General features: G+C 43.8%; 1 protein-coding gene across 1 annotated transcript in view; it reads left to right on the forward strand.

Annotated features, from left to right (window-relative positions):
* Positions 1–15,985, forward strand: part of HSPA4 (heat shock protein family A (Hsp70) member 4) — a 45,593-nt gene that overhangs the window by 6,392 nt on the left and 23,216 nt on the right. The window contains exons 2-5 of the mRNA XM_047778621.1: positions 4,749–4,806; positions 7,085–7,225; positions 9,251–9,373; positions 15,835–15,934. Of these exons, the coding sequence (XP_047634577.1) occupies positions 4,749–4,806; positions 7,085–7,225; positions 9,251–9,373; positions 15,835–15,934 (422 nt within the window). The remainder of the gene's footprint in view (positions 1–4,748; positions 4,807–7,084; positions 7,226–9,250; positions 9,374–15,834; positions 15,935–15,985) is intronic.

Consider the following 15,985-nt stretch of genomic DNA (forward strand, 5'->3'; position numbering starts at 1 on the left):
GGACATACCTGCAGCATACGGAGGTTCCCAGTCTAGGGGTGGAATCAGAGCTAAAGCTGCCGGCCTACACCACCACAGCCACAGCAGTGTAGGATCCAAGCCGCATCTGTGACACACACCACAGCTCATGGAAATGCCGGATCCCAAACTCACTGACCACGGCTGGGGATCAAACCCGCCATTTCCTGGGTCCTAGTTGCATTCATTTCGGCTGTGCCATGGTGGGAACTGCAGTCCTGATTTTGAATCTTGGACTCTAATGTTTACTAGTCCTGTTTCTGGGCCCATTAACTTGACTTCATTCAGTTCTTCATTTGTAAAATTGGGTCAGTTACAGTTCTTTTTTCAGTATTTGGGAGAATCAAATGTGGAATGCTTAGCACACTGCCTGGCTTGAGAAGGCTCAAAATGAAAGCTGTGGGACAAAGGAGCTTGACCTGCCTGGGTGAACGAGGGGCTGCCCTGCTGTAGATATGGATTGCACGCCAGCTGTCTCCAAATTTTGTAATTTCCTGCTGAGTGGAAAGTAGTACACATTTCCTTTCCTTTTTTTTTTTTTTTTTTTAAATTAACGGCTGCATCATCCACATGTGGAAGTTCCTGAGCAGTTGAGGCTTCTGTCACAGCTACAGATCTGAGCTATATCTGTGATCTATGCTGCAGCTTGCAACAATAACACTGGATTTTTTTTTTTTTTTTGGCCTTTTTAAGGCTGCACCTGTGACATATGGAAGATCCCAGGCTAGGGGTCAAATTGGAGCTGTAGCTTCGGGCCTACGCCACAGCCACAGCAATGTGAAATCTGAGCCACTTCTGTGACCTATACCACAACTCATGGCAATGTCGGATCCCTGACCCATTGAGGAAGGCCAGGGATTGAACCTGCATCCTCATGGATATAGCCGGATTTGTTTCTGCTGTGCCGCAGCAGGAATTCCCTGTTTCTAATTTTCTACAGTGAGTTTGCAATAGAAAGCACTGAATAGGCTCTATTTTGGGTCTGATATTTGACCTAATCTTTTTGGGGTTTTTTTTAATTTAATTTAATTTTATTTTATCTTATTATTTTAGTCTTTTTGCTATTTCTTTGGGCCGCTCCCGTGGCATATGGAGGTTCCCAGGCTAGGGGTCAAATCGGAACTGTAGCCACTGGCCTACGCCAGGGCCACAGGAACGCGGGATCCGAGCCGAGTGTGCAGCCTACACCACAGCTCACGGCAACGCCGGATCGTTAACCCACTGAGCAAGGGCAGGGACCGAACCCGCTACCTCATGGTTCCTAGTTGGATTCGTTAACCACTGCGCCACGACGGGAACTCCGATATTTTTATTTTTTTTGCTGCATGTGTGGCATGAAGAAGTTCCTGGGCCAGGGATCAAACCTGCGCCACAGCAGCAATCCAGACCACTGCAGCAGTTCCTGTCGTGGTGCAGCAGAAACAAATCTAACTAGGAACCATGAGGTTGCCGGTTCAATCCCTGGCCTCGCTCAGTAGGTTAAGGATCCAGCATTACTGTGAGCTGTGGTGGAGGGTGCAGTCGAGGCTCGGATCCCGCATTGCTGCAGCTGTGGTGTAGGCCGGCAGCTGTAGCTCTGATTCGACCCCTAGCCTGGGAACTTCCATATGCTGTGGGTGCGGCCCTAAAAGGCAAAAACAAAACAAAACAAAACAAACTGCTGCAGTGACAGTGCTGGATCCTTAATCTGATGAGCCACCAGGGAACTCCAAGGGTTTTGTTCACATTTAAGTATTGTTTCTTGGGAGTTCCTACTGTGACTCAGTGGGTTAAGAACCTGACTAGTATCCATGAAGATACAGGTTTATCCCTGGCTTCACACAGTGGGTTAAGGATCTGGCATTGCTGCAAGCTGCCGTGTAGGTCACAGATGTGCTTCGAATCTGGTCTTGCTGTGGCATAGGCCTGCAGTTGCAGCCCCAATTTGACCCCTAGCCTGGGAACTTCCCTGTGCCCCAAGTGTGGCCCTAAAAAGAAAGAAAAAAAACCCCAAATATTATTTCTTTGTGTAAGCTTTTAGTTTTAAAACCCTTTCAGTGTGTATTATGTGGTAAAGATTGTCCCATTAAGTGACATTTGCTTGCTTTGAAAGAAGTTGGGAACTGTTTGTAGTGTGCATGTATAGATAAACAAGAAGATGAACAGTTTGAACTGAGACAAACTTAGTTAGCTTTTCAAGATGTGTGGGACATTCCTTTTTACTGTTAAGAAGGCAGATGTCCAGTTCAAGAGTAAGTAAAAATGTTAACTGACCTCAAAGAGTATTGCCTGGGGCAGCTCTGTGTAGTAGAACATTTCATGGTGCATAGTTGAAGTGTTCTTCATTTGTGTCACCCGGAGTCCCACAAGTTTTAAGCCAAGTCTAAAAAGCTTTAAGAAATTGATTTTTACTTGAGGAAGATTGGGAAGGTATTATGAAAGTGTGTGGTATTTCTGGAGAACGAGTGAGATTTAGAAGGACCAGGGCATTTCAGGTGGCAAAAGTGGTAGAGTGAAGCAGGAAGTCTGGAAGACTGTCTGACTCGTGTTGGGGCACTGTGTGCAAGAGGTGCAGCTGCAAAGTGGGGGTGGGGGTGGGATTGTGAGAGGCCTTCGGTTCTATATTCAGGTATCTAGGCTTTATTTGCTGCTAATTAGTTTTGTTTGGAGGGAAATTAGGAGCAAGACAGATTCAAAATTACTGAGGTGGAATAAGAAATCAGCCCTTCAGCAGGACATACAGTGAAGTTGAAAACATTTTATTCTTAGAGCTAGTATTGTTTTGAGGAGACAAAGGCTTGAAAACAGGGCTTCAGGTAACAATGGAAGGTAAATAACATTGGCTTTCAGTATGTTGGGATTGTAGTATTGGTGGGATACATCTTAGAAATTCAGATCTGATGGCTTTTAGGACAATGTAGGTTTGCATGCCTAGGCTAGAAGTGGAGAAGGTGCAAGGAGTGGGTAAGATTACTTTGGCAGTATGGGCCGTGATAGGAGAGACATTTAAGTGGTGCTCAGGGAGGTTTTTTTTTTTTTTTTTTTAGTGTGATGTTTTTGCAGAAAGGCTGAGGGACTCCATCCACCATGTTCTAGTCCCGTAGAGCTTAGAGTTCACAGGAAATCTAATGGGATCCCAGGCTGTGCCATAAATAAAGGGTGATGCTGACTGCAACTGTTCTGGGAAATTGGCTTACAGGGGTTCTTACACAATGGTAGGAAAGGGCCGTTGAGGCACAGAGAAGCCCAACCTTCTGCCAGTTTGTACAGGGCTGTTAAGTTTATCTAAGTAAAGCAGTTCTGGACTTCTCACTGTAGTGCAATGGGATTGGTAGTGTTTCTGGAGTGCCGGGATGTAGGTTTAATCCCCAACTCAGCACCGTGGGTTAAGGATCTGGTGTTGCCGGGTCACAGCTGCAGCTTGGATCTGATCCCTGGCCTGGGAACTCCATATGCTTGCTGGCAACTGCATATATTGCAGAGTGGCCAAAAACGAAACCAAACCAAACAGCCCCAGGTCTACTTAATAGGTCATCTAATGTAGTCAGATTTGGACCAAAGCGGCATGGCTCCAGAGCCCCTATTTTTCCTCATTGCGCTAAATTGGAAGAGTTAGGCATCCAGGGAGAATAGAGAGGAGGGAGGGTCAGAGCTAGCTGGAGTGTTAAGTATGGAGAAATGACCTGTGTATGGTCTTGACTTGAGTTGCTTTCAGATGGTATGACTCTGGATAAATTTACTTATTAATACCTTTTTGGACTCTTTCCTCTTCTATGAAGTGGGGATAAGATAGGGTGCTTTCGAGGATTAAATGAAATAGTACACATAAGCAATTTATGCAGTCATTACTACAGTAGGAGAGAGAGAAGGCTTTACTGACTTGAGGAAATAGACTTTGGGAAGAGCTTTGTCTTTTAGGATTTTTTTGGGATGGCATGGGTGAATTTGATCCTCTTTTGGCTTGAGAGAAAGCAGGTACTGGAAAGGGAAGTGACAAATATATGAGAGTAAAGGGAACATGGGGCAAGTTTCCAGAGGAATTAATTAGAGGGAAAAACTGGGAAGCAAAGAGGCCATGATAGCAAAAGCATCAGCTCTGGTATAACTGACTTTTTAAGCTTAAACACAGTACTCTAAAGTATTTATACCTTTATTAGCAGGTTTCAATTTTGCTTTCTAAAATAAGCAGTATATATATCAAACCAGTAGGCAGTATATGAATTGATTTGGAAGACTGTGTTTGAAGTAGGAATGAATTTTCTTGTCAGAAATGGAGTCCTTGGAAGCTAGTTCTAGAAAAATAACTTTTTATTTATTTATAATAGGACATGAATTGTTTTCAGGGTTTATAGACTATTTTCTTGGTTAAGTTTTGAGCTGTTCTAAAACACAAAGAACATTTAATCGATACATTGATATGGTGGGTATTATTTTATACTGGCATTTTGAACACCAGACTTGAAGGAGTAGAGGACAGTGGAGACTGGTTAGTCCACTTCTCTGCAGTATTTTAGACAGATGATTATATCAAACTCGTGCTTCAACATCTAAATGATAGGACTCTCTTTATTCTAAGAAGCATCTCATTCTATGGACAGTTTCACTTAGTAGAAGGTCAGAATCACAGACTTGCGTTGTGTGCTGTTAAAATTTAGGGCTTTTTGGCTAAAAGTCAGAAATCTTGTCAGCCTTGATTTTGGATGTGATGTTGCAGTAAGGTGTGATGCTTTAATGTTTGTTTTATCTTCTAGGGCTTGCATTTCTTTTGGACCTAAGAATCGTTCAATTGGAGCAGCAGCTAAAAGCCAGGTAGAATTCTGTTTTTTTCCCCGAAGTGACTCATTTTTCTGGTTTGACCATCCTTCCCATTCAGCAACTATATCAGTGCCCATTATGTGCCCAGTACTGAGAGCCCCTAGGTGTACAACTAAGAGACAAACCTGATCCCTGGTCTCATGTACTTAAGTGAGAAGCAAATAGCTTTCTAAAATAGCATGAACAGTGTAATTAGTTTAATGCAGATTACTGGGATGTTACCCAGATACTGTTTAAGAAAGTTTGCTTATTCCTCAGTATTTTAGATATTCTTTAAAGTCTATCTTGTATTTTCATCTTATTCATATTTACGGTCTGTGTTGTCTCTAGATTTGATCTTATTGATAAAGATTTTCAAGGAAGGGAAGCATACTTGGAGAAGCAGACTTGCCATTAGTTTCCCTTTTTGCTGTACCTGTGGCAGGGGAAAGTTACCGGCAAGGGTTCGAACCTGCGCCACAGCAGCGATCCAAGCCACAGCAGTGACACAATGGATCCTTAACCTGATGAACCACTAGGAAACTCCTGCCGTTAGCTTACTTTTAAATCAGAAACCTAACATATTTGCTGGTTTCTGAGTAACTTGGAGTAGCAGAACCTGAAGGATTCTATTTTCCTGAGCGTCTGAGGTTACTATAAAATTAAGGATTTGAATGTTACATGTTTCAGTGGTTCATTCTGGAGCAACAGTAGAATAAATAGCTGTCTATTTTTCTGCACCTGGTTTGGCCTAAGATTCCTAAGTCCAAAAAATGGTGCTTGGCCAGTTGATTTTTAATTAAATTGGGGGTTTTATAATTTCATTTTCAGAAAGTTCAGAATGTTTCAGGAGATAATGGATAGCAAGTACAGAGAGATTTTGGCATGTCTTTTCCTTCTAAAATTCTAGTGAATTCTTCCTGTTTTTAAACTTGCTTTCATTATTGAGAATGGTTATTGTACTAAACTGGTTGCCTAGTTCTAGGTTGACATAGTTACTGTGATACTGGGTTTCTACTTGGCAGCTTACTGAAGCAGGGCTTGACTTGGGAGGCCTCATACTGTTTTACAAAAGAACCTGTGTGTGTGCCTTTTTTTTTTTTTGGTCTTTTTGTTGTTGTTGTTGCTCTTTCTTGGGCCGCTCCCTCGGCATTTGGAGATTCCCAGGCTAGGGGTCCAATCGGAGCTGTAGCCACCGCCCTACGCCAGAGCCACAGCAACGCGGGATCCAAGCCGCGTCTGCAACCTACACCACAGCTCAAGGCAACGCCGGATCGTTAACCCACTGAGCAAGGGCAGGGACCGAACCCGCAACCTGATGGTTCCTAGTCGGATTCATTAACCACTGCGCCACCACGGGAACTCCTGTGTGTGCCTTTTGACATAGCTGATGTAGAGGAGCCCTGCAGTTTTTCCTTGGGGCTTGTGGCGCTTACTCCTGCATTGAAAAGAGGAGCCTGTAAGTCTTAAGCAGAAGTTCATTCTTAAATTTTTTGAATGTCTTTACCAGCATTTTTTTCCCCATAAGTTATAATACTTATTCTAGAGAAATTAGAAAATATAGAAAAAGTATAAGGAATTTGGAAGTTGCTATACTACCATTATCCAAAAATGACTATTACCTTAATGTGTACTCTCTTGTATTCTTTGTAAGCATATAAATGTTTTTCTCTCCCCCACCTCCACCCCAAGAAAGTGCCGTCATACCATATAGATACTTGTCTCCAGACTTAAAAAATACTCTTACCCACTGTCCACACATAATGCCATAATTAATTTACCCATTCCCCTGACCTTGACCCTCTAGGTTCTTTGCAGTTTTCTGCTGTGATAAGTAATACTCTGTCAGTTTATTTGCACTTATCTTTGGGTGCTTAATGTCATCTTTTTTAGCTTTTATGATAAGTTTCTTTCACTAGAATGCCTGAATTGATATGTACTGTCAGATTGACTCCTGGAAAGTTTGAATCACAAACTGTGGGTAATTTTTTAAAGATAAAAATTATTTCATATAATTGTTTGTTAAAAGTTTAAGAACGGAAAATGCTTTTATAGGGGTAATGACCTGTCTTCAGACTGGGCTCTGGTCTGTGTGATCTGTACAAGTCCCTCACCCTTACTTCACGTGCTAGACAGGTGTTGTTCAGAAAGGTTTAATGCTGAAGAAAACTGAAACTCGGAAGGAAACTTTGGGGAATGAAGACGTTGCTAATTTCATCTTGAAATTGTTGCATTTTTTCCCCTTCATTTAAATGCTATTAGTTTTTCTAATCTTTGATATTCTTTCTCTTAGATAATATCTAATGCAAAGAATACAGTCCAGGGATTTAAAAGATTCCATGGCCGAGCATTCTCTGATCCGTTTGTGGAGGCAGAAAAATCTAAACTTGCATATGATATTGTGCAGTTGCCCACTGGATTAACAGGAATAAAGGTAAGGTTTTCGAAGTAGTGTCTTATGCTTGAAATACAGTCTTTTATAATCTATATCATACCATTCTAATTTCCAGTGGTAATGAAAATGCTTTTAAGTGCTTTGGAAGGCTTTTGGCTGGTAAAGACCACTAGACATTTTTTGAATCATCTGGATTTTGTTTGGGAGCCATAGGTGGCTCTGCTAACATGGGTTGAATGGCTAGGTAGTGATGGTGTGAAGTAACTGCCTTTGCTCCTTGTGTTGTTGGCTGATGCAACAGTCTTTCAGACTTTCTGGAAGGATTTTTAGTGAATGACTCGTGGAAGACCAGGCAAAGAAATCAATACTTTAAAGCCACTAGCCAGATACATGGTCATACTCTTGACATTAGGATTGGAAAGAAGTGTTGTTCTTTCCAACAACAGGGAAAGGGACTTTAGTCCTTGCTATCTCTGGGATATCTAGGAGAGTCTCTTTGTGAAAACTGTAATGAACTGGTCATACACAAGAGATTAGAGGCTGGAGGATGGATAGGGTGGATACTTCTGCCTCTCCTGCCCTCACAGGTGGTAAGAGGAATCTAGTGTGTGTGAGCTTTCCAGGCAGCCGAGTTTTAGTGAAAATTTGGTGTTTGAGACACCCCGTTTTGTGACATAAGGACCATGGGAACATGGTCAAGAGCCAAGAGATGATGAGAGTTACGGGCAAAAAGTAGTCATTTGTGCTGTTGTAGCTGAGAATTTAGTTGAAATTGGAAGTAAATTCTGCTAACTGAAAAATGATTGCTGGGTTTACTTAGGGTATCTTCGTCAGTAATTTCGTAACAGTTTGAGTGGACCAAATAATGGATAAATCTGGAGTGCAGGAGGAGAAAAAAGGAAAAGGAGTGGAGGAAATGGGGGATACCTAGAAAGAAATAGGATGGGTATTAGCAGATTTAGTTAGAAGCATTACAAGAGCAAAGGAGAAAGAGAGTAGGGAGAAGACCTGGAAACAAGTGGATCCAAGTATGAGATTGGAAGAATTGACCAAATGAGGGAAGAAGAGTAGCTTCACCAGGAAGGTAGATTTCTCATCTTTATCATGCAGTAAAGTGAGAAACTGTTATAATCTACAGCAGAATAAGTTACGGTTGGCCTGGGGAGTAAGGAGGTAAGGAGAATGTAGTGTTCAAGCTGAGGTGCAGCAGGAACTAAGAGGAGAAAGTGCCACTTTCTGGTCTAGATTGTAGTTGCAGAGTATGGGCATGTGGAATGCAGCCTTACCTTAGGCAGTCTATTCAATGTTAAAAGTTCGTTACTCTTGGAGTTCCCGTTGTGGTTCAGTGGTAGCGAACCCGACTAGTATCCACGAGGATGTGGGTTTGATCCCTGGCCTCGCTCAGTGGGTTAAGGATCCGGCGTTGCCGTGAGCTGTGGTGTAGGCCGCAGACGCAGCTCGGATTCCATGTTGCTGTGGCTATGGCGTAGGCTGGCAGCTGAAGCTCCCATTTGACCCTAGCCTGGGAACCTCAATATACCACGAGTGTGGCCCTAAAAAATTAACAACAACAAAAGTTTGTGACTCTTTATCGAGGTTGTATGCTTTTATCCAGGTTGTAGGATATCTTGAAGTTTTGTCATTTATTCTTTAATTCAACAAGGATTTATTGCGTCAGGTCTGTCCTTGATATTGGGACTATGGCAGTGAACAAGTTAACGAAAAGCATGTCTTTGGGTTAGATTGGATCCTAATTGGGTCAATAATCATAAAGTCAAGATAGTAAACAAAGTGAAACACATAGTATGTCAGATGGTAAAATAGTTTCCACCGCCAGACGTCTTGATGGAAGGGCCAGTGTGGAACCTGGTGAGCTACACACACCAGTTTGCTTCTGCTCAGGTACTTGTCTCAAGAGTTGTGGTGGTCACAACATCACATTTACATAGTTGTCCTCACCTCTTGAGATAATGTTCCACTGATAATATTAGAGATTGTTCATTTTAGGTTTTTAGGACATGATGAAGTATAATAAGTTTAGATCCTTTTGTTGTTTTATTGCAGGTGAAATACATGGAGGAAGAGCGAAATTTTACCACAGAACAAGTGACTGCTATGCTGTTGTCCAAACTGAAGGAGACAGCAGAAAGTGTTCTTAAGAAGCCTGTTGTGGACTGTGTTGTTTCGGTGAGGCTAATCTTTACACATTACTGGGGTCTTGCATGAAGAAGCAGAAAAAGAAAGGTGTCAGTTGCTAATAAAATTTCTTTTTGCCTTAGATTTTAATGGTGAGTTTAAGAAGATATCAAACTAGGGTTCCTAGGGTGGGCTCAGTGGTAAGGAACCCGACTAGTATCCATGAGGATGCGGGTTTGATCCCCGGTCTTGCTCAGTGGGTTAAGGATTCGGCATTGCTGTGGTGTAGGTCACACATGCGGCTTGGCTCCTGTATGGCTGTGACGTAGGCCAGCAGCTGCAGCCCCAATTGAACCCCTAGCCTGGGAATTTCCATATGCTGCAAGTGCAGCCCTAAAAATCAAAAAGAAAAGAAAACACTGCTTTTTCTCCATCTCTATCTCTGTATCTTTATCGTTTCCTTTTCTGTTTTTTTTTTCTTTTTTTTGGCTGGGCGGGGGCAGTGGGGGGGAATTGCACCTCTGGCATGTGGAAATTCCCAGGCCAGGGATCAAACCGGTGCCACAGGCAGCGACGGGAGCTGCTGCAGTGACAGTGCTGGATCCTTAACCTGCTGTGCCACATGAGAACTCCTCTTGGCTGTTTCTATATCTAGCACTGAAGGTACGACGGCAGTAGACTTCATCTCGTCTTTTCCATGTGTCTGTTTAGATGGAAGCCTGGCTGTAGCTTTGCGCTTGTAGTATAGTGGAGTCCTTGGGGATGGTTGAAATTTGGGTGGCTTTGTTGGTTTTGCCACTGAATCTCCTCATTCTTTTTTTTTTTTTTTGGTCTTTTTGCTATTTCTTGGGCCGCTCCCGCGGCATTTGGAGATTCCCAGGCTAGGGGTCCAATCGGAGCTGTAGCCACCGCCCTACGCCAGAGCCACAGCAACGCGGGATCCAAGCCGCGTCTGCAACCTACACCACAGCTCACGGCAACACCGGATCGTTAACCCACTGAGCAAGGGCAGGGATCGAACCCACAACCTGATGGTTCCTAGTCGGATTCGTTAACCACTGCGCCACCACGGGAACTCCTGAATCTCCTCATTCTGCAGTTGGGGTCTGATATTTTAGCTCTTTGGCCTCTTTTGTCTTAATATGTTAGTGCAGAGGTCAGCAAAGCAAGGACTGTTGGGTAGCTTATTTTACCTCAGAGTCATTTATCTAATGCGTTCCTTGGTTTGCGGCTATCTAGTAAAGGTAGTACTGACTTTTGTCAGGAGGAGTTGTCAGAAAGAGTTGGATTATGAGTCATAATCCACATTTTGGGGGTGCAAAGAATAAAAATGCAACTTCCCCCATAGAGCTCGGATTCAATATAAGCAGTGTATTTCGTAGATGGTTTCTGCCTTTACTCAAATCTCTTTTGGGCTTTAACGTTTGTCCCTGTATCCCCTAACTTTTTTTTTTTTTTTTGTCTTTTTGCCATTTCTTGGACCGCTCCGGCGGCATATGGAGGTTCCCAGGCTAGGGGTCTAATCAGAGCTGGAGCCACCGGCCTACGCCAGAGCCACAGCAACGCGGGATCCGAGCCGCGTCTGCAACCTAAACCACAGCTCACGGCAACGCCAGATCGTTAACCCACTGAGCAAGGGCAGGGACCGAACCCGCAACCTCATGGTTCCTAGTCGGATTCGTTAACCACTGCGCCACGACGGGAACTCCTATTGTCCTAACTTTGATTCTGAATTTTGCTCTGTGTAGAGGTAAAATTCATGTAAAATGGCAAGAATGCCTGAGTGGCTTTTTCAGATTTTGCGATCAAGTTAAAAAGGTGATGGATTAAATTATGCATTCGGTGTTCTTGAAGAGTATCGGTGATTTGCTAGGAGAATTCACAGGACTCAGAATATAGCCATACGCACAGCTAAGATTTATTATAGTGAAAGGATGCAAAGCAAAATCAGTGAAGGGAAAAGGTACATGGACAGTGTCTGGGGGAACCCAGATATAAGCTTCCAAGAGTCCCTTCCAACAGAGTCAGACCAGAAGTGCTTAATGCCTCCAGCAACAAGTTTTGATAACATAGAGGAAATGTCATGCACCAGGGAAGCTCTGCCTGAACCTTGATGTCTGTGCTTTTGTTGAGGGTCGTTCGCGTAGGCCCACCATGTCTTCAGCATAAATGATGTTGTACAGACAGTTTGGGCTCAGTGAGCCACTCCCAGAATCACGGGAGACTTTTCTCTTGATTCAGGGAACTCTATCATTCAAATCCCCAGATGCTAGGAAAGGGGCTGCCTTGCCTTCAGGCCTATCTGAGGCTCTCCGTCTCTGGCCTCTCTGTGAGCTTTTTCTGCACAGTCACTGCTCCAGCTCTTGGTACTGTGGTGTATCTGATTGCTTTGATTGCTTTGTAACTAGGGCCTGGGTGTATTTCACTTTTTTTTGGTCTTTTTTTTTTTTTTGCCTTTTCTAGGGCCGCTCCCACGGCATATGGAGGTTCCCAGGCTAGGGGTCCAATCGGAGCTGTAGCCGCTGGCCTACACCAGATCCACAGCACCACGGGATCCGAGCCGAGTCTGCGACCTATACCACAGCTCACGACAACGCCAAATCTTAACCCACTGAGCAAGGGCAGGGACCGAACCCGCAACCTCATGGTTCCTAGTCGGATTTGTTAACCACTGAGCCACGATGGGAACTCCTATTTCACTTTATTTACAAGGTGATTTTTGTTAAAACATAAGCTTTATTTTGGGGGGAAGGTAATAATAACTCTCCTGATCAAATCAGATCAAATATGTAAAAGGGTATATGGGAAGTTTTAGCACACTCTTGTACTTAGTAAGTAGGTTTTCTCCCCCCCCAGAGGTTAGCAGTTCTACCACTTTGTTACAGATCTTTCCAGAGATTTTTATGTATCCAAGCAAAATATGTATGGGTCCTTTTTTACTTTGATTTTTCTTTTAGTAAATTTTGGGCAGTTTACCTTGTATTTGTTCTATAGCAGTAAAGAGGTGCTGTCCTCCTTTCGTGGCCGTGGTGTCCCAGTTTATGTATGTACCATAATCTATTTAAGTAGTTCGTATTTGTTGGACATTCAGATTGTTTCCAGATTGTTTTTTAATTGAAGTGTAGTTGATTTACAGAGTTGTGGCTATTTCCACTGTAGACTTTTTTTTAACTTAAAAATTTTTTTTCTTCTTTTTAGGGCCCTACCTGTGGCATATGGAAGTTCCCAGGCTAGGGGTTGAATTGGAGCTGCAGACACCGGCCTACACCACAGCCACAGCACCAGATCTGAGCCTCGTCTGTGATGTACACCACAGCTCATGGCAACACCGGATCTTTAATCCACTGAGCAAGGCCAGGGATTGAACCTTCGTCCTCATGGATGCTAAATTCATTATCCACTGAGCCACAATGGGAACTCCAGTGTATGTGATTATAATATTTCACTCTTGAGGTAAACTTGAACATTTAAAAATTTTTGAGTCATTTTTTATTTCCCTTTTTGTGAAATGTTCCTGTCCTTTGCTTATTTTATTTTGAATTTGTGGTCATTTTGATTTGTAGTTCTTTGTATATTTGAGAAACTCTTTGCTCTTTTATGATGTGAGTTGCAAATATTTTCCTCCATTTGGTCATTAGAATTTTTAAATGAGTCAGATATATTAATCCTCCTCACCTCCCTTTTTACTCTGCCCCCTCCACCCCCAGCAAACATTATTTTATTTTTATTTTACTTAATGTTTTTGGCTGTGCGTGTGACATGTGGAAGTTTCCGGGCCAGGGATTGAGCCTGTGCTACAGCAGTGATGCCAAACCCTTAACTGACTGACCCACCAGGGAGCTCCTATTTTCTTTATTATTACTTTTGGCCACACCTGAGTCATGGGTAAGTTCCTAGGCCAGGGATTGAACCTGTTGCCACAGCAGTGACCCAGGTCACTGCAGTGACAATGCCAAATCCTTAACCCACTGAGTCACCAGGGAACTCCTCTCTTTATTTTTTTTTATTTTTTGGCTGCCCAGCTACATATGGAGTTCTTGGGCCAGGGATCATATTCGAGCTCAGCTTATATGAGCAACCTATGCTGTGGCAACACTGGATCCTTTTAACCTCTGTGCTGGGCTGGGGGTCAAACCTGCGTCCTGGTGCTGCAAAGATGCTGCTGATCCCAGTGCACCACAGTGGAAACTTCTCATATTCATTTCAGCAAATGTTCTCCTTTGGCACCTTACTGACATTAAACCAAAGACCTCAGTTTGACAGATGTGGACTGAGACCATTTGTAAACTTAGTATTTGTAGGTCTCAGTGCCTGCAAACATCAGAACACCTGTCCGTCTCTTTGGTCCCTTAGGGAGGCCTGAAACTGTTTCAGGTTTTCTAACAGTGCTGGCCACAAGGTGGTGGGAAAGTTGTGGCACTGCGTTTTGCTGGCATGGGAAGCCAAGCAGTGCCTTGAAAGCGGGTTCTTTTCTCAAGTGACGGATCTCCAGGTAGAGTCCCAGTCATCCTTATTCATCATATTCCTGCTTGCCTGGGCTGGAGTGAAGAAAGGGGTATCCTCCTCAATGACACAGGGGTGAAAACACAAGCTGGTTTGCACTCTTTAGAGCTCCAGGATCTAAGGAAGTCTTGTCTAGGGGAATGGGGCAGTGAGCTCTCAGGTCAGTGCTGCTGGCCAGAGGAAACCCTGGGTCCGGCTTTGCAGCCTTTGCACATCGGGCATTTTCCTTGGACCCATGAAATACTAAGTCCATCAGGACATTTTGCTTATATGCAGTTTCTGACTGTCAGAGTTCAGGACTGTGGCTTGGGGCTCTTTTTTAGGATTTTAACCCAGGATTAGCTATCCAGAGCATAAAATAAGAGGGAATACATTCTATGGAGTTCCCTTAGTGGCTCATTGGAAATGAATCCGACTAGTAACCATGAGGTTGCGGCTTTGATCCCCGACCTCACTCAGTGGGTTAAGGATCTGGCGTTGCCATGAGCTGTGGTATAGATCTCAGATGTGGCTTGGATCCCGCGTGGCTGTGGCTGTGGTGTAGGCTGGCGGCTACAGCTCCCATTCGACCTCTCGCCTGGGAACCTCCATATGCCACGGGTGTGGCCCTAAACAAACAAAGAGGGAATACATTCTAAGGATCAAAGCTTTTCTTTGTGGCCCTGCTGAACAATTTCAGACATCATAGAGACAGAGAAAACTGGGCACTCAGCAGGTCAGGAACTGGCCTTCAGACCCAGACTTCTCTGGTTCAGTAGAAAGGGGACCTCAGCTTGGGGTCCAGCATTCTAGCTTAGCTCTGGAAGACTAGTTGACCCTTCTGTGAATTATGAGCAGCTGCAGGAGAATGAATACTGGAGAGAAACACACAAACCAGAGCTCCTGAGTCTGCTTCACCAGCATCTCGAAGATATCTTGAGGCAAAGAACCATGTGGACCCAGAGAAGGCAGAGCATGGCCAGCTGCTTCTCTGCATCCTGGAAGAAGTTCAGGGAATGATGGTGGTGAAGTAGATCCTGAGCCCATCAGCAGCGAAGCAGGACATGAATAGATTCCAAACGGGAGAGGCTAGGAATCAGGCTGTCCACACATAGGGCCAGCAGGTTCAGGAAGATCACGAGGCCCAACCACTGTACCAGCTCTTGGAGTGAGAACAGCACTGCTCTGGTTCAGCGAGCCATGACCCTGCCTGACGGTCCCACCTGCCAGGCTACACCTCCACTTCCTGTGGGCCTTGTTGGCGCCTGCTACTTTTGCTGCAGTGAGCAGGAGGCAGCAAGCGGTCTTGCCTGTCCCGCCCCTGGCCCCCATCCCAGCCAAGGACCCAGCACTGCCTGCTAGTGGACACCTGCCTTTCTTGGTCGAGGTGCCCCCTAGTTCTTTGGGTTTTGTGTTATATTTAGAAAATCCCTTCTTCTTTGATGGTAAAGGTTCCTTTTCATTCTGATACTCAAGTTTTTTTTTTTTTTCTTGTTTTGGTTTTTTTGGTCTTTTTAGCGCTACATCTGCAGCATATGTTAGTTCCCAGGCTAGGGTTCTAATTGGAGCTACAGCTGCCAGCCCATGCCACAGCCACAGCAACACCAGCTCTGAGCCACGTCTGCTACCCACACCACAACTCATGACAATGCTGGATCCTTAACCCACTGAGCGAGGCCAGGGATCAAACTCGGGTCCTTGTGGATACTAGGTGGGTTCATTACCACTGAGCCACGACAGGAACTCATGATTTTTTAAAAACATTTAAATCCTTGACTTGAAATACATTTTGCTATTAGCTGTGTGGTTAGGAATGCAGTTTTATTATTTTTTTCTGTGTGACCATTCACTTGTGCCAAGACTACTGTAGAGTTCCCTACTGGCTTGAAATACTTCTTTGGTCCATATACAAAATAAATTACTATAGTAACTTATATGAAGGCATTTCTGGATTTGCCTATTTTTTTGACAGGTGCATTTTAAACAAGGAATCTCCATAATATAGTAAAATTTCAATTATTTTTTAATAGGTTCCTTGTTTCTATACTGATGCAGAAAGAAGATCAGTGATGGATGCAACACAGATTGCAGGTCTCAATTGCCTGCGATTAATGAATGAAACTACTGCAGGTAAGAGTCCATTAACTGGATTTGTTTTTTGTTTTTTGTTTTTCCTTTTAT

Source organism: Phacochoerus africanus, chromosome 4, assembly GCF_016906955.1.
Source record: "Phacochoerus africanus isolate WHEZ1 chromosome 4, ROS_Pafr_v1, whole genome shotgun sequence".
In the NCBI taxonomy this organism is placed as follows: Eukaryota; Metazoa; Chordata; class Mammalia; order Artiodactyla; family Suidae; genus Phacochoerus; species Phacochoerus africanus.